The 23150-nt window shown below is 43.3% G+C and overlaps 1 protein-coding gene across 12 annotated transcripts in view; it reads right to left on the bottom strand.

Annotated features, from left to right (window-relative positions):
* MAGI2 (membrane associated guanylate kinase, WW and PDZ domain containing 2) overlaps positions 1 to 23150 on the bottom strand; it is a 1309326-nt gene that overhangs the window by 112429 nt on the left and 1173747 nt on the right. For all 12 annotated transcript variants that reach the window (XM_063926958.1, XM_063926960.1, XM_063926965.1 and 9 more), the window contains one exon: positions 22798 to 23040. In XM_063926958.1, coding sequence (XP_063783028.1) covers positions 22798 to 23040 — 243 coding nt within the window. The remainder of the gene's footprint in view (positions 1 to 22797; positions 23041 to 23150) is intronic.

Raw genomic sequence — 23150 nt, 5'->3', positions numbered from 1 at the left:
TAATTTGAATAGCAAAGCATTTTATCCAACATGGACCCCAGCTTTTGCCATCCTGAGATGAGGATACTGCAGCAATATGACAGGGGTGGTATTTGTAGAATTAATGTCATGGCACATAGGCTTTTCCATACAAAGCCATGGAGAAGGCTTCACCAGAGTTCTGGCTGTTGCTAGCAATAACTGGCTATACTGTAGTCTCTACCAGCAGAGATGGCTTGGTAAAGGGAAAATAGTATAAATAATATAGCAGACGTTGAGAGATAATGCTACATTTACATCCTAGAATTGATCATCAAATATTTTGAAAACAATCCCCATTAACTAATGGGGTTTTTTATGCACAGAAATATTATTATAATTTTTTTTTAATTAAAGTTTATAGAAGAGCAGTCTCAGGCACTCAGAATGCTTATTTAAGGCTAGATCAAGAAGACGCTAAATTCCTTTGTAATCCTGATATAGTTTGTAGACCTAAAGGATTAGCCAATGATGATGTGATGGATTTACATTTAGGAATAGTTCTATAGACACAACCTTTACTGAGCAAATGTACACTACTCATACGTATTTGATTTCTTCAAAAGATACTCTACGGCCCCATTCAATGTATGATAGAATAGAAACAAGAAGTCAAGCTCAATATTGATTTCACAAAATTGAATGAACAGGGGTAAAGACAAGGAGCCAAATCCATTTGGTGTGAGTTACAGCAGTGCTCTGACAGCAATCTTTAAGTAGTGAAAAGATGCTGAAGAAGGGAACCTAGGGGCATACAGATATAATAAGACAGAAACAGAGGTACAGATATATGATAAAATAAGATAATATAAGATAAGATAATAGAGGTACAGGAGTGGGTAAAAATGTCCAAAGTTCTTATACATAGATATGGTTTATCAGCGCTAATTAAATCCCAATATATATATATGACTGCCTTGTTTATAATTATGACTTGTATGGCTGCAAGGGGAGACCTTAGTGACTATGAAACAAGGTGACTGTTGAGGCACATTTTACAGGAGCTTCATAAACCATGGCAGCTCAACTTGCTAATGTTTTAGAGAAGCTGTGTCTTGCAAAGGTCAAAGGGGGGGAACTCAATTAGAGTATTCACCCGGCCGAATCTGTGTGTCAAGAGCCGCACTTTATGGCTGCCCGATCTCGCACAGTCAGATCAGTCAGATTGTAGTGCACTACACTGCTCATTACAACAGACAATAAAGATTTGCTAGTTCAGTGGTGCAGAAATATAGGCCATATACTACAGAGCGGTTCAGTATGATTTCCTGATGGACAGCGGCATCCCGACCATCAGAATCCCGACAGCCCCCTCTAAAGTACCCTAACCCTCCCTTGTGGGTGCCTAAACCTAATCCTCCCCGGTGGTGCCCAACCCTAACTCCCCCAGATGGTGCCTAACCCTAACCCTCCCTTCACCGCTGCCTAAACCTAACCCTCCCCATTTGATGCCTAACCCTAACCTCCCCTTCTATGTGCCTAAACCTAACCCTCCCAGCCCTGCCCCAACCCCCCTTCTCCTGCCTAAACCTGTGTATTAGTGGGCAAGTGAAGAAAAGTGCAAGTTGCCATCATGCTTCACCACCATTATTGGCTAACTGGAGCTAAAGGTGCCGCTGGATTTCTGCCTTTTAATACATTTTAGAGATTCAGTTATCCATGCTTCACACATTTGCCCTATGTCAGTAGATTATAACCATTGTAGTGGGGCATAAAATGAATAACTAAAGAGAGGTGTCTCTCAAGAATCATTGAGACAGGGGTCCCTTCAACATGTTGCTATGGGGCCCACAAAGTTCTGGTTACGCCCCTGGGTGAAGATATTAAATGTCAGAGGATGGTAAAGGAACCCGATGATGCGACAGAAAGTGTCATTAACTGCATGGAGGGAAAAGGAGGAGTAATGGTTTGTATGATAGGCAGATGAAATGAAGGGAAAGTAGTTGCTTGGGACAGTAAAATGGGTAGAATTGTATTGTACTTGAGAGAATGAGGGGAGTACATTCTCTACAAGGTGACATGGTGGATATTATGCCTTCATTCTGCACAGCAAGCGCTTTGTCTGAACTGCAGGGACAATAAGGAGGTATGTCCCACCATGTGGCCCTCAATTCAATGTGGTACAATGGGTCAAAGAGTCACACAGAATAGGCATTATAAGGAAAAAAAGGAGGATCTGGCAGTGGACTAATTGTTAAGTGTTAATCACACTCACTCCTGAGTGTATATGACCCTCACTGGTCATGCCCACTCCAGTAGATACTATTTCTCCTGGTGCAAAATGTACTGGAATTCCACTTTTTTTTTTTTTAAAGCTATTTATCCCCCTTAGACTTTTTCACATTTTGTTGGCGGATTTAATTTAAAAAAACATTTCAGCAAATCAACAAAAAGTATTTAAAAAATGTGGCAAAATAATAAAGATTTCCCCTAAAGTAACCTACTTTCTTCACAAGTCATATAAATAGTTTATTGGAGTCCACCTGTGTGAAGATAAGGGGGGAAAAATGTAGTAGGGTCCGAGTTTGCCGAGGTCTGGGATTTCGGACCAGTTGCACGTATTTTTAAAGCGGCAAGTTGGTTTTGCCTTGGTGGTGGCTTGGCAGCCATTGCATTCAGACGTGCTTCCCCTGGGCTCCAGCCTTAACTGTTTTAATAACCCTTGTTTGCCTTGGCCCGAAGCTTCCTATCTCCCCCCTGCTTGCTCCCTGGGAGACTGTACAGCTTCCCCGCTGCAGGAGTCGGGTTGCGAAGCCGGGGGGGGTTACCTCTCCGAGGGTTGCGGCCTGTCTCCCCTGCTGAAGCTGGGGACTCGATTTTACTCCTCACCCCGGAGTGGCTGCTGCCGGTGCCCGTGATACAGCCTGACTCCTCCGATCTGGACCCGCCGAGCGGCTCATCCCGCTGCCTGCCTTGGCGTACTGGTCTGCCGCCTGCCGAGCCCCTGGACCAGCTCTGACACCCGTCTGCCTCCTCGATCACAGCCGATTGCGGGCGCGGGGCGGGAGGTCGCCCGCGGCACCTGGTGCTGACGCTGCTCCCACCGATCCCAGCGCCTGGCCTATACACCACCCCTGGAGCAAAATTCGGCCTGCGCACTGCCCGCTTGCTGTGACCTCCCTCCCTCACCAGCACACGCATCTGGCGGCCATCTATCCTGGGGCTGGGGAGCGCTGCCCCGCACTGCAGATTCCCTGGAGCTGGGGAGAACTACCACAGACTGCAGCTTTCCCAGAGCTGGGGAGCTCTGCCACAGACTGCAGCTTTCCTGAAGCTGGGGAGCACTGCCATAGGCTGCAGCCTTCCTGGAGCTGGGGAACACTGCCACAGATAGCGGCCATTGAACGGCTTGTTGTTGGTGCTGATGATTCCTAGTGCCTGCGGTAAGTGTGAGCTGTGACATTCTAACACTTCCAGCCCCCTTACTCCCTCCCATCACCAGCCAGCTAGGAGACGTATAATTGGAGCCACCCACTGCCTGCTGCTTACAGAGCTCTCTACAGGTCCACTGGCTGTCATCCCTTACCTGTTCCCACTATACCTCACTGTGCTTATGACTCTCTGAGGCCATTATTTGTAGCAGACATAGAGTTGTGCTCTGTATGGTACGCACAGGATTTTCTGCTGGGTCTACAACGGCCTTTTCATATAATTCAAACACCGCTATAGGGCTTTAACTATCTTCATTCTATCGCCCAGGATCTTGGTCTAACAATGCTGTTTGTTCTGCCTGGACCGTAATAGTTTTTTACATACTCTTCTACTTAACGAATTCCCAATGAGCACTGTGTCTCCTTTTAACCTTAGTTATACCCCGCCTGTCCTATTGGTCCCTCACAATGGCGCAAAGAAATAAGAAAAATACACAGGCCTCCACTAATTTTTTTGGACCGAAATCTAAGGGCCATCAAACTTCTGCATCGTTTACAGACTCTCCTTCCTCCCCCTGCTCATCGGAGATGGGGATAGACCCACAAATCCAAGCAGTTATGACAAGTTTGCTGGAGGGGTTCAATCCGCTTTTAAACAAGAACTCTCTACAGCTATTGCCGAATTTAAGTCAGACCTTACGGCCCTTGGTAATCGTACAGACGCCCTAGAGTCTAAAACTGACAATCTTTGCCACTCTCAACAACATCTTGACTCGGAACTCTCTAGACTCCATGATGAAGTGGAGGCCCTCAAGGAACGGCAGGAAGATCAAGAGAACCGCTCCCGCTGCAATAACTTGCGCATCCCTAATGTAGCGGAATCAGTTCTCGGCCCCTCTTGGCCATCCTGTTTGAAGGACTTTTTTCAACATGTATTACCTGATCTTTCAGACGGTGACTGTCTCTGTGATAGGGCCCACAGGGCGCTTCATGCAAAGCCTTCACCTTCACTGCCGCCTAGGGACGTTATAGTTCGCCTATATTATTTCCACTCAAAAGAACGGATCCTCATGTCGGTTCGAGACTCTCCAGTGATTGATTTCCGTGATATGCAACTACAGATTTTTCAAGACTTGGCCCCCTCTACTATTCAAAAGCGACGAGAACTTCAGCCCGTTACTAGGATACTACGCCAGCATCAAATACACTACAGGTGGGGATTTCCTTTTATGCTTCAGGTTTCAGCGAACAATTCCATTCATTCAATTAAAACTTTGACTCAAGGACAGAACTTGTTGGCTAAACTTGCTCTCCTCCCTGCACCGTCGTCTGATAAGGATGCTGCTTCTCCCTCTAGCTCTCAACGTTTCCACCCTCCGTTTCCTGAATGGACAAGAGTCTCCCGCAATTGCACCGACACCAATGAACCTCCCTGATCATGGTAGAGACTCCTTGGGAAAAAAAGGATAGTTTTCACTATCTCAGAGATGTATTTCCTTATCTTATATTTTCAGATGGAGGATGGAGGCTTGTGCCTTCATATTACTCACCTCATTAATACAACTGTTATTGGTTATTATGTGGTTTATTAGACTTCACTGTTTCCTGCATACTATGCATAGCTTAACATCATGGTAATGGGCTTGCTCATTCTATTTCCCCCCTTCCCTCCTTTCTCCCTTCCCTTGTCCCTCCTCTTTTTTATCCCTATTTCCCTCCATTTTCTCCCTTATTCCTCCCCTACCTCCTCCCCCCCCCCCCTTGTTACGACACAGTAAATTTTTCGGTTATAGGTTATATAATTGAATTCTCGGCTACCGCCAATTTCACTATTGCGGTCCATGTGGACCTGTTCCTCTTAGTTCCTTCTGCCACCCCCATGCTCCCTTTATTTGTGACTTGGTTAGTTATGATTGTTATTTGTGTAGCGGTCCTTGATTGGGACCCTATGATTCAGGGACTTTTCCCATATGGGTCTCTTATACTTTTTTCTCTTTCTGTTTCTCTGTTTCTTTTTTCTCGTTGTTCCTCTTTTTCTTTCCTCTCTTTTATTTCCCGGGACGGGTCTCCATTGATCCTGTTTTGTACTTTGATTTCACATGGCTCTTAAATTGTTTTCTGTAAATGTTAACGGGCTTAATTCTCCCAAGAAGCATACAGTGACTTTATCTGCCTGTAGGAGGGAAAAAGCGGACATAGTTTTCCTTCAGGAGACCCACTTTGCTGGTACACACTTTCGCCTCCAAGGTAAGCAGTTTACCCAAACTTTTTTTGCTTCTGCTAACTGTAAGAAAAGAGGGGTGGCTATCTTGATCCACCGCAACATCCCATTTGTACATACTTCTACGATAGCTGACCCTGAGGGCCGGTACCTCATAGTGATCGGTACACTCTGCACAGAAGTTCTTACCCTTGTGTCTGTATATACCCCTAATCAGGATCAATCACGTTTTTTCCGCGCACTTTCCCTGCGTTTAAATAGAGTGGTACAAGGTCATATTATTTTGGGTGGGGACTTTAATACCGTTATTGACCCTTTATTAGATAAATCTAACTCTGCAAAAAACAAGAAAGAAGCAACCCCAACTGACGCCTCTCTCACGTTGATATCCTCCCTCAAACAGCTTAATCTACATGACACCTGGCGTCTTAAACATTCCACCGCTAGGGATTATACCCACTTCTCTGCACCACATCAGCACTACTCTCGAATAGATATGGTCCATGTGTCCCGATCACTCACAGCATTAGTCTCTGATGCAGGCATCACTCCCTGTTCCTGGACAGATCACGCGGGAGTTTATATTCTGATAGACCTTTATAGAGCCCGCAGTAGGACGCGTAAATGGCGCTTAGACGACACTCTTCTAACACATCCTTCGACTCTTTCAGACACTAAATTAAACCTGCAATTTTTTTTTAAGGAGAATACCTCCCCCGAGGTCTCTCCAGGCCTTGTTTGGGAGGCTCACAAAGCCACTATTCGTGGTCATTTCATATCGAAAGCTTCAGCCATACGCAAAAAGGCGGCTCAGGAAGTTTCCTCATTGGAGTCTCAAATCTCTGCGCTTTTAGCCCAACATAAAACTGCCCAGAGCGATTCCCTGCTTTCTCAGATAGACAATCTTAGGGGTCAGTTAAATACCCTTTTGTCGCGACGCAGCTATATTACAGAAGCTACGTCAAAATTTCTATGATAAATCGGATAAAATAGACAGTATTTTAGCCAACAAATTAAGAAGCAAGCGATCTATGGGTATGATAGAAAAACTATATTCACACAAACGAAATACACTTACCTATGATCCTAAACTGATGATTGAGGAATTTAGAGACTTCTATAGTTCCCTCTATAATCTCCCTACCCCTCCTCTTTCCTCTGATGATCCAGAGGGAGCACATTCATACTTATTAGATACCCCCTTGCCATGTCTGACGGAAAGACAGCTCTCTATACTCAATGAGGCCATCTCACTGGAAGAGACTGTTGCCGCTATCAAATCTATGCGGTCTTCGGCGGCCCCTGGGCCAGATGGCCTCACAGCTCAATATTACAAAACATTCATCACTGAATTAGCCCCTTGTCTTACGTCTCTTTTTAATACTATTGTGGATGGAGCATCCTTTGCACCGGCAACTGTGCACGCCGATATTATAGTGATTCCGAAACCGGAGAGAGACCCCACACTATGTTCCAACTATAGGCCGAACTCACTGCTGAACGTAGATCTTAAGATTTACGCTAAAATTCTAGCCAATCGCTTAGCGCTCCTACTTATACAATTGATACACCCAGATCAAGTGGGCTTTATTTCAGGCCGTCAGGCCTCTGATAACACCAGGAGAGCCATAGACTTAATTTATTCTATTCATAAACAAAAGCTCCCATCGTTGATGCTTGCGTTGGATGCCGAGAAAGCTTTTGACCGAATATCTTGGCCTTTCGCTTTCTCAGTATTCCGAAGGATGGGCTTCTCTTTTGGATGGTGTCTCAGCACTTTATAGATACCCTACTGCCACGATCTGTTAATGGCCTTACCTCCTCCGCTTTCGGAATCGCTAATGGCACCAGACAGGGATACCCACTCTCTCCCCTGTTATTTGCCTTAGTTATTGAACCGCTGGCGGCAAGGATTCGAGCTAATACCAACATATCTGGAGTGAAAATTGGCTCTTCTGAGCATAAAATCGCTTTATACGCTGACGATATCCTATTATCCCTGGGATCCCCGTTACAATCACTACGCCACTCCTTTCTGAAATAGACCTCTATTCTCAATATTCAGGATATAAAATTAATGCAAGTAAAACTGAAGTATTAGATTTTTGTATTCCTGGCCCTGTCAAACTCTCCTTAGAGAACTCTTTCCCATTTCAATGGCACAAGCAAAAAATTAAATACTTAGGCATTTTTCTAACACATCGTCACCATCAAGTATACCAAGCTAATTTCCCCAGACTTCTAGACCGACTCAAGATTTATCTTCTTGGTCTAGCCTTTTTATCTCCTGGATTGGTAGGGTGAATTCGGTGAAAATGAATGTGCTCCCTCGGATCCTATACCTATTCCAGACACTTCCGATATTTATCCCTCCCTCTGTTTTTAAATTTCTGCAGTTCCACACGAAAAGGTTTATGTGGGCGAATAAACGCCCCCGAGTCCGCCTGAAACTATTACAGTGCCCCACTCATAGTGGTGGTCTGGGCATTCCAGATTTTAAAAGATTATCTAGCTACGCAGCTTGCACATTGTGTAAAGTGGTGCAATCCGGGCAGGGCAGTTTCTTGGGGCAGGCGAGCAGTGCAACCGCACTGGGCGCCTGCCGCGGCACTAACTGTGGCTCCCTGCTTCCCCCTCCTATTTCTCCCCGAGTAACCCGCTCGGGGGGCGGAGTTTCACGGAATGACACGTTTGCGTCGTTACGTCACGACGCAACCCCCATCACTCCGCGAAACCCCCCCCCCCCTCCTTAGCGGAGTACAGAGGGGGATCCAAGTTAGGAAGAGGGAAAGGCCGGCGCGAGGAGCGACTGGTGAGGCGGGCCGAAGAGCGGTAATCGCCTCTGTGAGTATTCTCTCTCTCTCTCAATGAGGGCATTGCGGTGTGTGTGGCATAATATGGTGCAGGGGGCATTACTGGGTGGGGCTTAATAAGGTAGAATTTTTTTTTCCTGTGGAGGTCGTGATCTGTTGGAGCAGGGTCAAAAACTGGATTGTGAGGTAGTCTTTTCAGACGAGGCCATGCCCATTTAAATGAGGCCACACCCATTTAGATGAGGCCCCGCCCCCTTGCCGGGTGCGCGCACAAGTTTTTTTTTTAATCTAGGTGTGTGTGTGGGTGGGGGGGGGCACATTTTTTTATGTCATGGGGGGCGCATTTTTAAATCTCGCACTGGGAGCCAAATTGGCTAGAAACAGCCCTGAATCCGGGATCTCGAAGGATCTGGGTATCTATGGAAGCTGATGAATTAGGTCTCTCTACCCTTTCTTCTCTCCTCTGGCTTCCAAAACCCCGCCGCCCTAGCAACGTGATCTTCCACCCCATAGTATCTCGCTCACTAACGGTTTGGGACTATGCCAATAGGAAATATGGCTTGGCTCCGACCCCTTCCCCCATTATCCCAATATTCCATAACCCAGCATTTCCCCCTGACAAACACAAGCCGTTATTTGCACCCTGGCAGGAGAGAGGTATCCTGTATCTGAATTATATTACCAAGGACTCCAGCTTTCCTCAATTTTCCCAACTTCAAGAAGATATTGACATCCCCTCCAGATATTTTTATCAATTTTTACAACTTAGACACTTTCATTCCTCATTGAACCACATCATCTCTAGCAGGCCCTTGACTACATTTGAGACCTTATGTTTCAGACGTCACTCAACCAAAGGTTTAATCTCACTCTTATATACCACTCTTAATGAGGGACCACCTTCTCAGCGTGATCCTCATGAGAGAGCGTGGGAAACAGACTTGGGCTTGACCTTAGACGATGAGGAATGGTCTGAAGTCTGGGAAAATGCGGCATCTAGCTCCATTTGCATTAGGATCAAGGAGAACGTTTATAAATTATTATACAGATGGTATTATGTACCCTCTCGCTTGAGTAAAATGTACCCTGATACAACGGACAGATATTGGAGAGGATGTGGTTTGGAGGGATCTTTCCTACATATATGGTGGTCGTACCCTAAAATAGTGACTATATGGAGGGACGTAATTAATCTTATTTCTAGCTTACTACAGATTCCTATTCCTTACGACCTTAAGTATATCCTCCTTCCCCTGACCTGCCAACGTTGACAAGACCTCAAAATAAACTGCTACGCCATGTGGTCTCTGCAATGACATGCCAATTGGCAGCCGATTGGAAAAACCCTGCTCCTCCCTCCATACAGGCTATAATATTTCGTATCTGGTATGTTTACCGTATGGAATATATGACTAGTATTATTCATTGTTCCTCTAAGTCATTTGATAACATATGGAATCCGTGGCTGACTACCCTACATGCCCCCTCGCCTTTTAATTTGTAACGCCCTGTGCTGCCTGTGATAACTCTAGATTTAATTGATAGACTCCTCCCGGGGATTATATGTTCTTCTGTTCTTTCCTTTCTCTCTCTTTTTCTCTTTTCTTTTCTCTCCTCCACTTTTTTTTTTACCTTTCAGTTTCTTCAGCTGATTTGTTAACTGGCTGATATACTTCCTCTATTTTATTACCCGATCTACGGGTTAAAAATATATCATATTTGTGGTTCTTTCTATGACTGCCAACTGTTAATCTGTGTTTATGATATACTGTACTATGACTTCAATATGTTGGTCTCTGTATGATATTATGGTCTCACTAATAAAAATTATGTAAAAAAAAAAAAAGAAAAGTTGGTTTTGCCTTGTAAATGATTGCTGCTTTAAAAATATGCGAAAGCTCGGACCTCTGCAAACTTGGACCCTATTACATTTACCCCACAGTGTGTAACATGATTGCAGAATAAATGCAACTATCTCACTATTTCTAAGCAAAGACTACAACATGAGAGAAAAGAACATTCCAAGCAGAACCAGGTCATTGAGCTGTACCAAAAAGTAAAAGGTACAAGAGTTATATACCCCAAAGCACATATAAGTCCAACATAAAAAAAAAGTAGAAAATATGGAACAAGCCATACTCCAAAACTTAGTATCCAGGGTACAATTATTGTTACGATCAGAATAGCATCATACTTGGAGTATGACGAGGCCATGTTAGACCCCATGGCACACCCAATAAGCTGTAAGAAATACTGGCGGTCATACATAAAGAAGTTCTTAGTCAGAATCCTGTGCATAAATTAGATTACAAACTCCAAGTTTGGACCAACATAAAGGGTACTGGAAGACATAAATCGCCTACGAAATTCCAAGTTCTAATAGTATATAAAGATTGTACATCCAAACTACAACGTTCAGCAATTAAAGCAGCCCTTAGTTCAGGAATTGAGGAACAACCAGTAGCTAGGCACTTTGCACTTAAAGCGCGTCCACTTGCATCACTGAGATATCGCATGATAGGTCATGTACCTGAGACTGCCCGTGGTGGTAATAGAGCTTTGAAGCTCTTACAATGTGAGAGTAGGTGGATAATCCGCCTTAATACAGTAGCACCATATCGGCTCAACGAACAGGTCAATCTGGGCATTTTTTGACTGCTTTTTATTAAGTATTATTCTTTGATTATTGTATTCCTTGATTAGTGTATGTTTCTAGATCTGGAGTTTGTATATTGCTGATGTTATGTCGATTAAGGTATAAACGTGGCTTAACTTATGCATGGCTGACGAATTGTCTTGGGTTGACATTAGAGATCAGTCAATGATGCGTATATAGCAATACAATAGGGGTTGTATTATATAGAATCAACCTAGCTAAGTAATTATATATATACCTACCGTTCCATAATATGTAATGGTTATTTTATTGTGTATATGTTTTGTTATCATACTTTGGTTACCATGGTACCTGCTGTTCATATGGTCTGTGCGTCACTTGTGCGCTATATGCAACGATGTTTGTATACACGTTGCTGTGGTAATAGACCACTGTGTTGATGCGCAACTGACGTCATCAGCGTGGTGCGCGTGACGATGCCACATTCAGGATGCCGGCGGCTGGGACGGAGTTCCCACCACGGACACGCTCCCTCAGTGCACTGTTTGGGTATATAAGGTATGCACTTGTCTTTGATTTGGATGTCCTGATGAAAATGCCATGTGAATAAAGGAGGCATTGAAACGTTGCACTTTAATGGGCCCTACACACTGGGCGATAATACCCCGCGCTCGTTCTTCGCTGGTGCCCCATCCCTTGTGCATGCAGACCAATATGGACGATCTCATCCATATTTACCTGCACTGCTATGGAGCCAGGTGACGGGGGGGGAGTAAAGAAACTTCACTCCCCCCGTCACTACCCCCCCCCCCCCCCCCCCATCGGGTCGCCCGTCAACCGTATCCGCCGTCGGGCAGCTCGGCGGCGGATCTGCCAGTGTGTAGGGCCCATTACTTGCTGACTGGAACGGAATTTTTTATGCGTGGAGTGCCATTTCAGATGGGAAATATACACACACACACATCTATTTATTTTTTTCCTTCCACCTAACATGACTCCTCTTCAAGCTTTTCCACTGGGAATGTATAACTTTCAGTGAATGTAAAGCATATCTGAATATGAGCATAGCTCATACAAGCAACATGTAATAATTCAGTTCAAACTTGTACAATACATGGTCTAAAGCAGTGGTTCTAAACTCCAGCCTTTGAGTACCCCCAGCATGTCATGTTGTGAGAATTTCAGTCTGTCGAAGCAGGTTGGATAATTACTGAACCAGCAAAATAGAGTATTTCTGGGTACACGCAGGACCTACATAATACATATCGCATGTCGGAGGACCACCCATCATGCTGACAGAGCGGTCGATCTGCGCTAGTCCACGCAGAAAGTGTATGGGCAGTCGGTAGGCCTCATGTACATATAGCCAGATGCATCACTATATCTGAAGATATATTGAGCATTAGCTGTGCTGCACAGCCGTCACGATATGTCTAAACTACATCATTCATAAACATATAATTTGCCTACACCCGTCAACCCTCTACAGATATATATCGGCTGTTAGCTCAAATTGGCAATATATCACCTGTTGTGTACCCAAGCTTTACTCACCTGAGCATGACTAAACAAAAAATCCACTTAATATGACCTGTTGGGGGAACTTGGGGACTGGAGTTGAGAAGCACAGGTCTAATATACAATATTGTGCAAAACTTTTAGGCAGGTGTGGAAAAAATGCTGCAAAGTAAGAATACTTTCAAAAATAGAAGTGTTAATCGTTTATTTTTTATCAATTAACAAAATTCAAAGTGAATGAACAGAAGGGAAATCTAAATCAAATCAATATTCAGCGTCAATTCTTCTAGGTAAACTTTAAAAAGGTCAGGGATTTTGTAGGATTACAGGGGGTAATTCAGAGTTGCCATGTGCACTGCAGGGGTTGCAGATACAACATTTGCAGAGTGAGTTAGATTTGGGTGGGTTAATTGTTTCTGTGTAGGGTAAATACTGGGTGCTTTATTTTTACACTGCAATTTAGATTTCAGTTTGAACACACCACACCCAAATCTAACTCTCTCTGCACATGTTATATCTGCCCCCCCCCCCCCTGCACTGCACATGGTTTTGCCCAACTGCTAACAAATCTGCTGCTGCGATCAACTCTGAATTACCCCCATAGTCAGGTGTATAATTAACCAATCATACCAAACAGGTGATAATGATCATCATTTTCATATGTAGTCATTAACTGCCTCCAGAAACTCGGCTGACCCAGAGCCTGTCCCCGCATAGTTTAGAAGCCGTGCGCATGCCGCTATTTAGCCGTTGTTTGTTTGCTATACAGAGCAGCGTATATGACCTCCCCACTACCCCCAACGGAACACTGTGACTCATGGGTGGGACAGTCGTAGAAAAATTGGACTGTCCCACCCAAAGCAGGACAGTTGGGAAGTATGTTGTACTGTAAAATAAAAAGAAAACTTCTTTCAAAATGTTTTGCTTCACTAGAATAACCGTAATGTATTATACAACGAGGATGGTTTTCTTACTTGATGAAGGATCAACACCTTATGGCTGGCCTGGATTACCTGTGGCGCTCCAGTGCTTGTGAAACTAGAAGTTCCAGCATGCCCTGTAACAGCTTTACTATTAGAAAATGCTAAAACTGTGGCAGAGCATGCTGGGATGTGTAGTTTCAAAACAAGTGGAGAGCCACAGGTTGGCCATGCCTGCCCTATTGTTTCAATTAAACTGGCAATCTACTTTAAAATCTATTTTAACACTCATTTCTTGCTCTTGTACGCTAAATCAAAATTGTCATTCATTTATTAGAAAGCAGCTTCTTCAAAGTTAATTAAATAATATTCCTCTATACCTATACAGAAGGGATGTAGCCAACATGTCTATAATAACAATGTAAAACGTCAACACACTTAAAATGTTGACAGATTACATGTCTTCATAGTCAATTGACAATAGACATGTTAGGGAAGTACACACTAGGCTATTTCAGCCTAAAAAATAGACAATAACATCCAGTATTTATGGGGGTAATATTGGTGACAGATGAACGATGCGCGTTCACGCACGCCATTCAGCGATCACTAATATTGAGCCGACACGCAGCTTAACCCATCAATGACGGGCTGAGCTGCGTGTTCGGGAATGGCGGCAGTGACGTCACTGAATTTTATCGTTCAACGATAATGTTCAGTGTGTACACGCTATATTGTTGAACGCTATATCGTTCAACAATATAGTCGTCCATCGCCGGCAATTCCCAATCGCCTAGTGTGTACCCACTTTAGGATTAGCATTAGGATTAGGTATCGACATTGTGAATATGTCAACTTTTTTCAAGAGTCAACATGTTGCAAGTCTATATAACATGTTGTCATGTCTTCTGACATAGAGCACCTGTCAGCATGACGTAGTCTACATTATGTCTGCTGACAGAAAATACTAATCCAATACAAAGACTGTTGCGGTTTACTTTGAGAGAATGGCAAATTATGGTTATTTAATATTATATTAATTGTTATTTATTGGAAATCTGCTGATTCACTTGATAGCCTTAATTTGTAAAAGTTGCAAAAGACTAGATAATTAAATTGAAAAGCAGAACAAAAACTTAGCATCCTTTTCAATAGTGCACAGTGGCATCTTGATAATGGGTGCAAGGTGTGCGGTCCAGGGGGGGCCACACCGCAAACATTTCTTGAATTACCCCTCCAAAGTTTTACGATGGTGGCAGAAGTGGTGTAGAAATTTTTTTTGTATGTGTAGTAGGAAAATCACCAGGAAAATAGCCATATATTTTCCCCGGAGACCTGCACATGCGAACTAGACTGTGGTACAGCGCTGGGGTCTTCTAGTGATTCTAGTGCTCAGAGTCTGTACTGCGCTGCAGGCTAGGGAGGAGGGGGACCAAACAGAGACTGCACATGGGCCCTCTCTTCCCTGCCAGCCCCTGAACTCAAATGTACAGTACTATATGCCTCCATTAAAATTACATTTTACTATGAATTGTGATAATACATGTGAGATTAAAACAGCACAAATGGTTTGTCTGTGCCACCAATATCAAGTTTATTATAAAAACAGAGGGAAAATTGTTTTAACTGAAAAATGTTATGGTACACAGTTGAGACTACCAATCACCATAGGTTTTATTAATGGCTTGCTATTTTTATTCAAATGTAATGCATGTAATAAAATGCCCTTAAAAGCTCCACTGACTGACTACAGTATAAATTCACAGATGTACACATACCTATATAATCTCATAATGCTTTGACAAACTCACCATGCAATGTTACTATAAAGAAACGTAGTCTGACAAAGATGTCTTCTACTGTCTGTGATTAAATAAAAGGGGAGATGGGAATGACTCTCGATTACATGTCACGTTTTAACAAAGTTACAAGAAAATGTGGAATGCCCTTCAACGCACAATAAGACTCTCCTCTAATCTCCAAACCTTCAAGCTTTCCTTGAAAACTCACCTCTTCAGATATGCTTATCAGGTTCCAGAACCACCCACATAACCTTCATAAGTTGTCCTACCAAAAGGGTTACAGTTTGCCGCAGGTGGGGAATGCCGGACGATCTCTGAGGTTTTTTTTAAAGCAGCAATCAAGAGATGGTGTTGCCTTGTAAATGATTGCCACATTAAAAAAAGTCAGAGATCGGTCGTCATCCCGCACCTCTAACAAACTCGAACCCTATTACATATGTCCCTCTGTCTTTATTCACTTTCACATCCTCCTAACTCCAAGCCAATATGCTGCTTGACCATATCATACAGCATACTTACTTATTCTCGCGGAATCTTCGGGAGACACCCGGTTTCTCAGGTAGTCCCCCGCAGCCCCGGAAGAGTGGGCACCCTTCCCACATTCTGCCCACTTCCTAGTGAAGTGGGCAGAATGGGCAGAAAAATAAGGCTAAATCGCGGAGCCTAATGATGCAATTATATGCTAATAGTGTAATTTCAGCTCCATCCCTATGCAAATATTGCCCAATCACGCACTTTTCCCGGTGAGTGGCCAGGGCCTAATGATGCAATTAGCTCGGCACCACCCTCATCGCCGCCCACCTGCTTATCCTCTCCGGGCATCTCCGTCACTATATCAGCTAATACTTGGGTATTACATTTGGTGTCACCATGAACAGGATTCAGTGCCTAAAGTAAGGAAATTGGGAATTTAAGGGAAGATATTGATGGAACAACCCGTGCCAGCAGAGCTGCCCAACAGTGTGGCAGGCCCAGCAATTCCGGCAAATCCAGCAATGGCACAGATTAACCCAATCACACTACCTTACTATTTCGGGGCACCATGGCTCCCAATTACAACGGAGATGTTCATGGTGCAGATGGGAACACCCTGACCAAATTTCAAAACAAGATTAACTCGTTGTTTCAATTGTCTACCTTGAGTGACCAACAACACGTCAAAATATTAATAGCCAACTGAAAGGATCAGCCCTTCGAGAAGTTACAGTGTGGACATTGAATGAAAGGCAGAAAGTAGACCAAGTGCTGAAAAGATTAGCCACTATATTTGAGAAGCGAACATTATCTGCACTCAAGATGAGGTTCTATGCTTGCAAACAACAAGCAGGAGAATCCCTTCACAATTATTCTATAAGTCTGCAAGGGTGTAGTACGGCTGACCGGCGGTCTCCTGACCACCGGTCAGCTTACCGACGCCGGGATCCCGGCAGCATACCGACGCCGGGATCCCGGCGGAGAGGGGCTAGTGCAGCAAGCCCCTTGCGGGCTCGGTGGCGACCTGTGGTCGCCACGGGTTCTATTCCCACTCTATGGGTGTCGTGGACACCCACGAGTGGAAATAGTCCCTGTTGGTCGGCATGCCGACCATCGGGACAGTGACCCGTCGGGCTGGTGGAGGAGGTCATGTGACTATCGGTCAGCTGACCGGCGGTCACGTGAATACCACCCGTCTGCAAGAAGCCTTATGTGCAATACAGGCTGTAGATTCAGAAGAAGTAAGACATACAGATGAGGCTCTAATAACTCAGCTTATAGAAAGGGCTAATGGAGAAGGAACTCAAACCCAATTGCGAATGTTGAGGATGCAACTCCCGAAACACTCCTTTCTGGACTTTAAAGAAGTGGCAATCAACGTGATCAGCACTGGTGCAAACCAGACATGCCAGGGTTTCATGAACATCCATCCCTACCTGGGGCTAGTTAATCGAACCCCAATCAAACACTAAAGGGGAAGCACCCATATTGCAGAGTGCAGATGCCATCCACCGATCCTCTACAGATACTTAAAAGACAGTTGGAAGATTTAACAGCGAGGATGGCAGAGATGCGGAAAGAGATGTGCAATATGTCACAGTCCCAAACACCTAGTTATATGGAACCAAGGTGGAGAACAGGGAGGAGGAAAATTGCTACTGACTGGTGGGAGCCACCTCAGGGCCAAGGAAGGAGGCTGACTGACCGTTTTGATGCACAGGGTTGTCCAGTCTGCTGGCGATGCCAGAAGGCAGGACATGTGGAAAGAAACTGCAGACAAGAGGAGAATTTAAACTGCAGCATGCTGAGGGTGGGGGCCAAGCCTCGGGGAGAACATCCAAGTCCTGAAGACTGGCAGACCCGCTATGGCAGACAATGCCATATAGGAGCAGATGAGTTATCCTCTATATTAGATAGTGATCCTCCACACAGAAAATCTTGGTAAAAGTTGTCTGGTTTCATGTGCAACGTGGATATGGGTTCATCAATTATGATGACACAAAGCAAGATATATTTCTTCATTATAGAGATATCCAGAACAACAAACCCAGGAAATATTATCAAAGCCTAGGTGCGGCAGAGACTGTGGAGTTTGATGTTGTTGAAGGAAAGAAAGGTCTACAGTCAACAAATGTCACTGGTCCTGGTGATATTCCAGTTCAAGGCAGCAGATCTGCAGCAAAAAGCAAGCGTTACAACTTCAATAGAGAAAGCCTACATAGACAAGCAGATGTCAGCTTCATAAAGCATTAATTACAGCAGCTGTATACAGAGCCCCAGCAGTGAGAGTTCACCCTGCAGTTACTAATACAGACACCATTCTGCCAGCAGGCCTCAGAGGAGTGGGGAGTCTTGACATGCGCTAACCTGACATCACTCACAGCTGCTGTTACTGGTAAAATACCTTGACCTTTATTGCCTCTTGAAGTAAAGTTAAACTTTTCCAGATAATAGCTATTATATATATCCTTTCCACTATGGCATAGCCACCTGTTGTCTGGAACTGGAATTACAAGCCTACTGCTATACTGTATTTAAAGACATTGCCAAGATTACAAAGACATCTGCATACTGTAGTTGCGGGAATGCTTACGTCGCTCTAAGGAACAAATTGTATTCTACTATTATTGTCTGGCCTATTGTGCGGATCAGTGAAGATTTGGGACATTGGGCTTAATTCAGACCTGATCGTAGCACCAAATTTGTTAGCAGATAGGCAAAACCATGTGCACTGCAGGTGGTGGTAGTGGTGGTGGTGGTGTGTGTGGGGGGGGGGGGGGGCAGATATAACATGTGCAGGGAGAGTTAGATTTGGGTGGGGGAGGGAGTTTTCAAACTGAAATCTAAATTGCAGTGTAAAAATAAAGCAGCCAGTATTTACCCTGCACAGAAACAAAATAACCCACCCAAATCTAACTCTCTCTGCACATGTTATATCTGCCCCCCACCCTCCTGCATTGCACATGGTTTTACCTATCTGCTAGCAAATTTGCTGCTACGATCAGGCCTGAATTAGGAACATTATCTCAGAACAAATCCTGCAAATCCTTTTCAAATAAACCAGGTTCCTGTAAAGGCGACTGTTTAATTTATGCTTTGTGTGGACTCAGTTTCCTTACCCCTCTGAAGATAAAAGAAAAGTGACTGATTGCGCTATTTCTCCAGGTGCGTATATGAATAAAAACACGTGTTTTTCACTTCTCTGGTGTTTATTTTAGTACAAACGTTATGTCTCATACAACAATATAATAAAAAAAAAAAAAAAAATTAAGTATGCATACTCATTAGGGGCACATTCTAAAAAATTATTTTATAATAATAAAAATGATGATATTTCTCTGTTTTAGACATCCAGTGCTCAAATCTATCAGAGACAATTAATAGTTACACTCATGGATTAAAATGCAACATAATTTATGTATCCACAACGTTTAAACGGTGATTTTCCAAGGTGAAAACTCAGTTCTCTGTTTAAAGACACAGTTTCCACAACATTGAATATTGCTTATCTTCGTTGTATTAGAACTCAGTCTTTAGCATAGGACCACAGTTTTCATTCATATAATTGCAAAGTCCATAGACTGACAGTTTCTAAATTGAGCCGCTTACCACCGTGTCCGTGGATGCAGACGTGATGGGGAGATCCTCGCCGTGCACAGCGATGCTGGTTTGCTTTCCTTCTCCCCGTCCGTCCTCCGTGGTGGTAGCAGTGCTGGATGGTTTCTAACCCTCAACGTGAGTGGGGCCGCTTGTATGTGGACAATTTTCAGAATAGACTCTCCACCTTGCTAGCCGCGTCTCCTTTGATTGCAGTTCAGCTGGAGCGGCAGGTGTGTAGGAGGTCTCGTTGGTTGTCCTTAGCTCCCAATCCGGCAGGGTTGATCCCAAACAATGTCGCTGATCACTTGGCAGGGTGAAAGGCAATTCTCTAACGCGTTTCGCACACAGGTGCTTCCTCAAAGAGTCTTTGAGGAACCACCTGTGTGCGAAACGCGTTAGATAATTGCCTTTCACCCTGCCAAGTGATCAGCGACATTGTTTGGGATCAACCCTGCCGGATTGGGAGCTAAGGACAACCAACGAGACCTCCTACACACCTGCCGCTCCAGCTGAACTGCAATCAAAGGAGACGCGGCTAGCAAGGTGGAGAGTCTATTCTGAAAATTGTCCACATACAAGCGGCCCCACTCACGTTGAGGGTTAGAAACCATCCAGCACCGCTACCACCACGGAGGACGGACGGGGAGAAGGAAAGCAAACCAGCATCGCTGTGCACGGCGAGGATCTCCCCATCACGTCTGCATCCACGGACACGGTGGTAAGCGGCTCAATTTAGAAACTGTCAGTCTATGGACTTTGCAATTATATGAATGAAAACTGTGGTCCTATGCTAAAGACTGAGTTCTAATACAACGAAGATAAGCAATATTCAATGTTGTGGAAACTGTGTCTTTAAACAGAGAACTGAGTTTTCACCTTGGAAAATCACCGTTTAAACGTTGTGGATACATAAATTATGTTGCATTTTAATCCAGGAGTGTAACTATTAATTGTCTCTGATAGATTTGAGCACTGGATGTCTAAAACAGAGAAACATCATTTTTATTATTATAAAATAATTTTTTAGAATGTGCCCCTAATGAGTATGCATACTTAATTTTTTTTTTTATTATATTGTTGTATGAGACATAACGTTTGTACTAAAATAAACACCAGAGAAGTGAAAAACACGTGTTTTTATTCATATACGCACCTGGAGAAATAGCGCAATCAGTCACTTTTCTTTTTTCTTGTGTAGCTTCTTGATCAGTGTTTTGATCAAGTTTTAGCTGTACGTACACAGGTACAGCTGGACAAAGATTGCAGCTCTAAATTTATAAATCTTAAATTAAGAGTAAATAATACAATTAACAAATTAGCGCCTGGATCAGGGTTGTTTGTTCCCTCTGAAGATAAGAATTGAACCTGAACCGGTTACAGAAGAATCATCACCAGGTAAAACAGAGTGTAATTACGATAAGTTACAACACCACTATATCGGCAAATACCTGGGTATTACAGATATTTGGACAAGTGCACATGTGCGGACAAATGTGTTTCAAAGGGCATGTCTCTCAGATGTGGCAAAGGGCATGTTTACACAACAGCATTTTATATCAGTAACTGCACATCTTGCTACAAAGCATGTGCAATTTCTGCCCTTATCCTGTTATAGTAGTGCAATGTGTGCTACGCATAAGAATACTTTATATGAAACATTTTCACAGCTACATTTTTATCTGCTTCTTTTACAAGACACTTATTGTCCCTGTGAGGACATGTATATTTGCTATAGAAGGAAAAATGTATTTCCTTAAAAAAGACCACGCCACAATTCATGTCTCCTCACTATTATCTACTCTGGAATTGCCTTCAACTCTTTTTTTTTTTATAAGTCTTCTTAGAGTAATTCAAGTATATATAAAATATATTGTGGCTATGGTCCTGTAGTAAATTGTATCTGTTGTTTGGGTTTGGGAAATGGATGAGTGAATGGTGCAATTGGGAGAGCTCTGCATGTCTGGAAAACTCTAGCAGAGATTGTTGCAGATTGCAAGTGTGCAATTGTGTTTTGTTGTGTGTGAACTTTATTGTGCATTTATCAAATAACTAGCTGTTCTACCCGTTCTTCGCACGGGAATTTCAAATTTTCACAGCTGTACATATAAATGAGTGTTAAAAATTTGGGAAATTTATAGAGCTGTCAATTTGAGACGTGTTAATGTAGGTAAATGTTAATCTATGGTTCTTGGCGTTACCAGAGGAGCACCTGTAGCAGATACGGTAAAAAGTGACAGGACCATATTTGTAGTTTATTAAATTCTACACACTGGATTAGCAATCCAACTTTTGATCCGATTGTCCGTTTGGGTGTTATCGTTCACACAAGGCAAGCAACGCATCTGTGATGATGTCATTATGTGAACCTCCTTTTCATCCCCTTAGGGGATGTTTATTAAAATTCTATTTACGTAGTGTTCCTATTTCCCACCTGCAGAATACCTATGTTAAATTTCAGCTTCCTTACGTATCCGGAAGTGAGAGAATTAGTGATGATTCAGTCAGTCAGTGAGGGCTTTCGCATTTTTGTAGTTTATTAAATTCTACACACTGGTGGTGCAATCTAAATTTTGATTTGATTGTCCGTTTGGGCGTTATCGTTCACGCAATGCAAGCCACGCATCAGTAATGACGTAATTATGTCAACTCCTTTTTCATCCTCTTAGGGAAGGTTTATTAAAATTCTAATAATGTCGTTTTCCAATTTCCCACCTGAAGAATACCTATGTTAAATTTCAGCTTCTTAACATATCGGGAAGTAAGAGGTTGAGTGAGTGAGTGACTGAGTGAGGGCTTTTGCATTTATATATATCGATCAGTAAAATTGTTACTGTACTCACGTTTCAAGCATTATTCTATTTTAACTTCTTCCATCGTTGGGCAGTTTGGATGGTGTAATGGTTAGCATTACAACCTCACAGCACTTAGGTCATGGGTTTGTTTCCCAACATGGCCCTAACTGTGTGGCGTTTGTATATTCTCCCCGTACTTGTGTGGGTTTCCTCCGGGTCCTCCGGTTTCCTCCCACACTCCACACTCCAAAAATATACTGCTAGGTTAATTAGCTTCCAACAAACGTTAACCCTAGCATGTACATGTGTTTAGAGCAGACTAGATGGGCCAAGTGGTTTTTATCTGCCCTCAAAGTTCTATGTAACATACTCCTCTGACTTTTTCTTTATTAAGTCGGTAAAATATGTTAGGTGTTAACAATGCAAAGAGTTATGGTGGATTAAGCTGTTCAAAATTCCCACTTAATAAGTAATTTAGCATTTTGAATAATTCTTTTACTTTACATAGAGAAAACTCAATATTCGATTGTCCTTCCAACTGTATCAACTATGATTTGTTTTGCAAACAACATTTAATTTCTTTTAATACAGTCAATTAAAAATGCTTAGCTGAGAAGTAGCCTAGAATATGGCACTTGAGTTATGACATACCTATTGTGGCTCCTGATTCTGGCCGGTTCAAAGAACTGATTATTACAAAACCAAATCCCTCGTTCTCCTTCCGGTGGATGACCACGTCACCGGACTGTGAGTTCTGAGAAGAGGTGCCCTCAGGAGGAGATGTATTGCACTGTGTAGTATGGTTACTGTTTGGATATGCAGAGTCACTTCTAGGAGAACTGTGATGTGTTGACACAGAACCAGGACTCCTGCCATTCTCTGGGCAAGTATCACCTATAAATAAGTACATATAAATCACTCAATATATCGGCTTGAAACAAATACGTTCTAACAGATAGTTTGTATACTCTATCATCCATGTATCCAATCATAGATCCAAAATC

The sequence above is a fragment of the Pseudophryne corroboree genome, chromosome 6, assembly GCF_028390025.1.
Source record: "Pseudophryne corroboree isolate aPseCor3 chromosome 6, aPseCor3.hap2, whole genome shotgun sequence".
Lineage (NCBI taxonomy): Eukaryota > Metazoa > Chordata > Amphibia > Anura > Myobatrachidae > Pseudophryne > Pseudophryne corroboree.
Note: the sequence above shows the minus strand (reverse complement) of the source record. Positions and strands in the feature narration are given on the sequence as shown.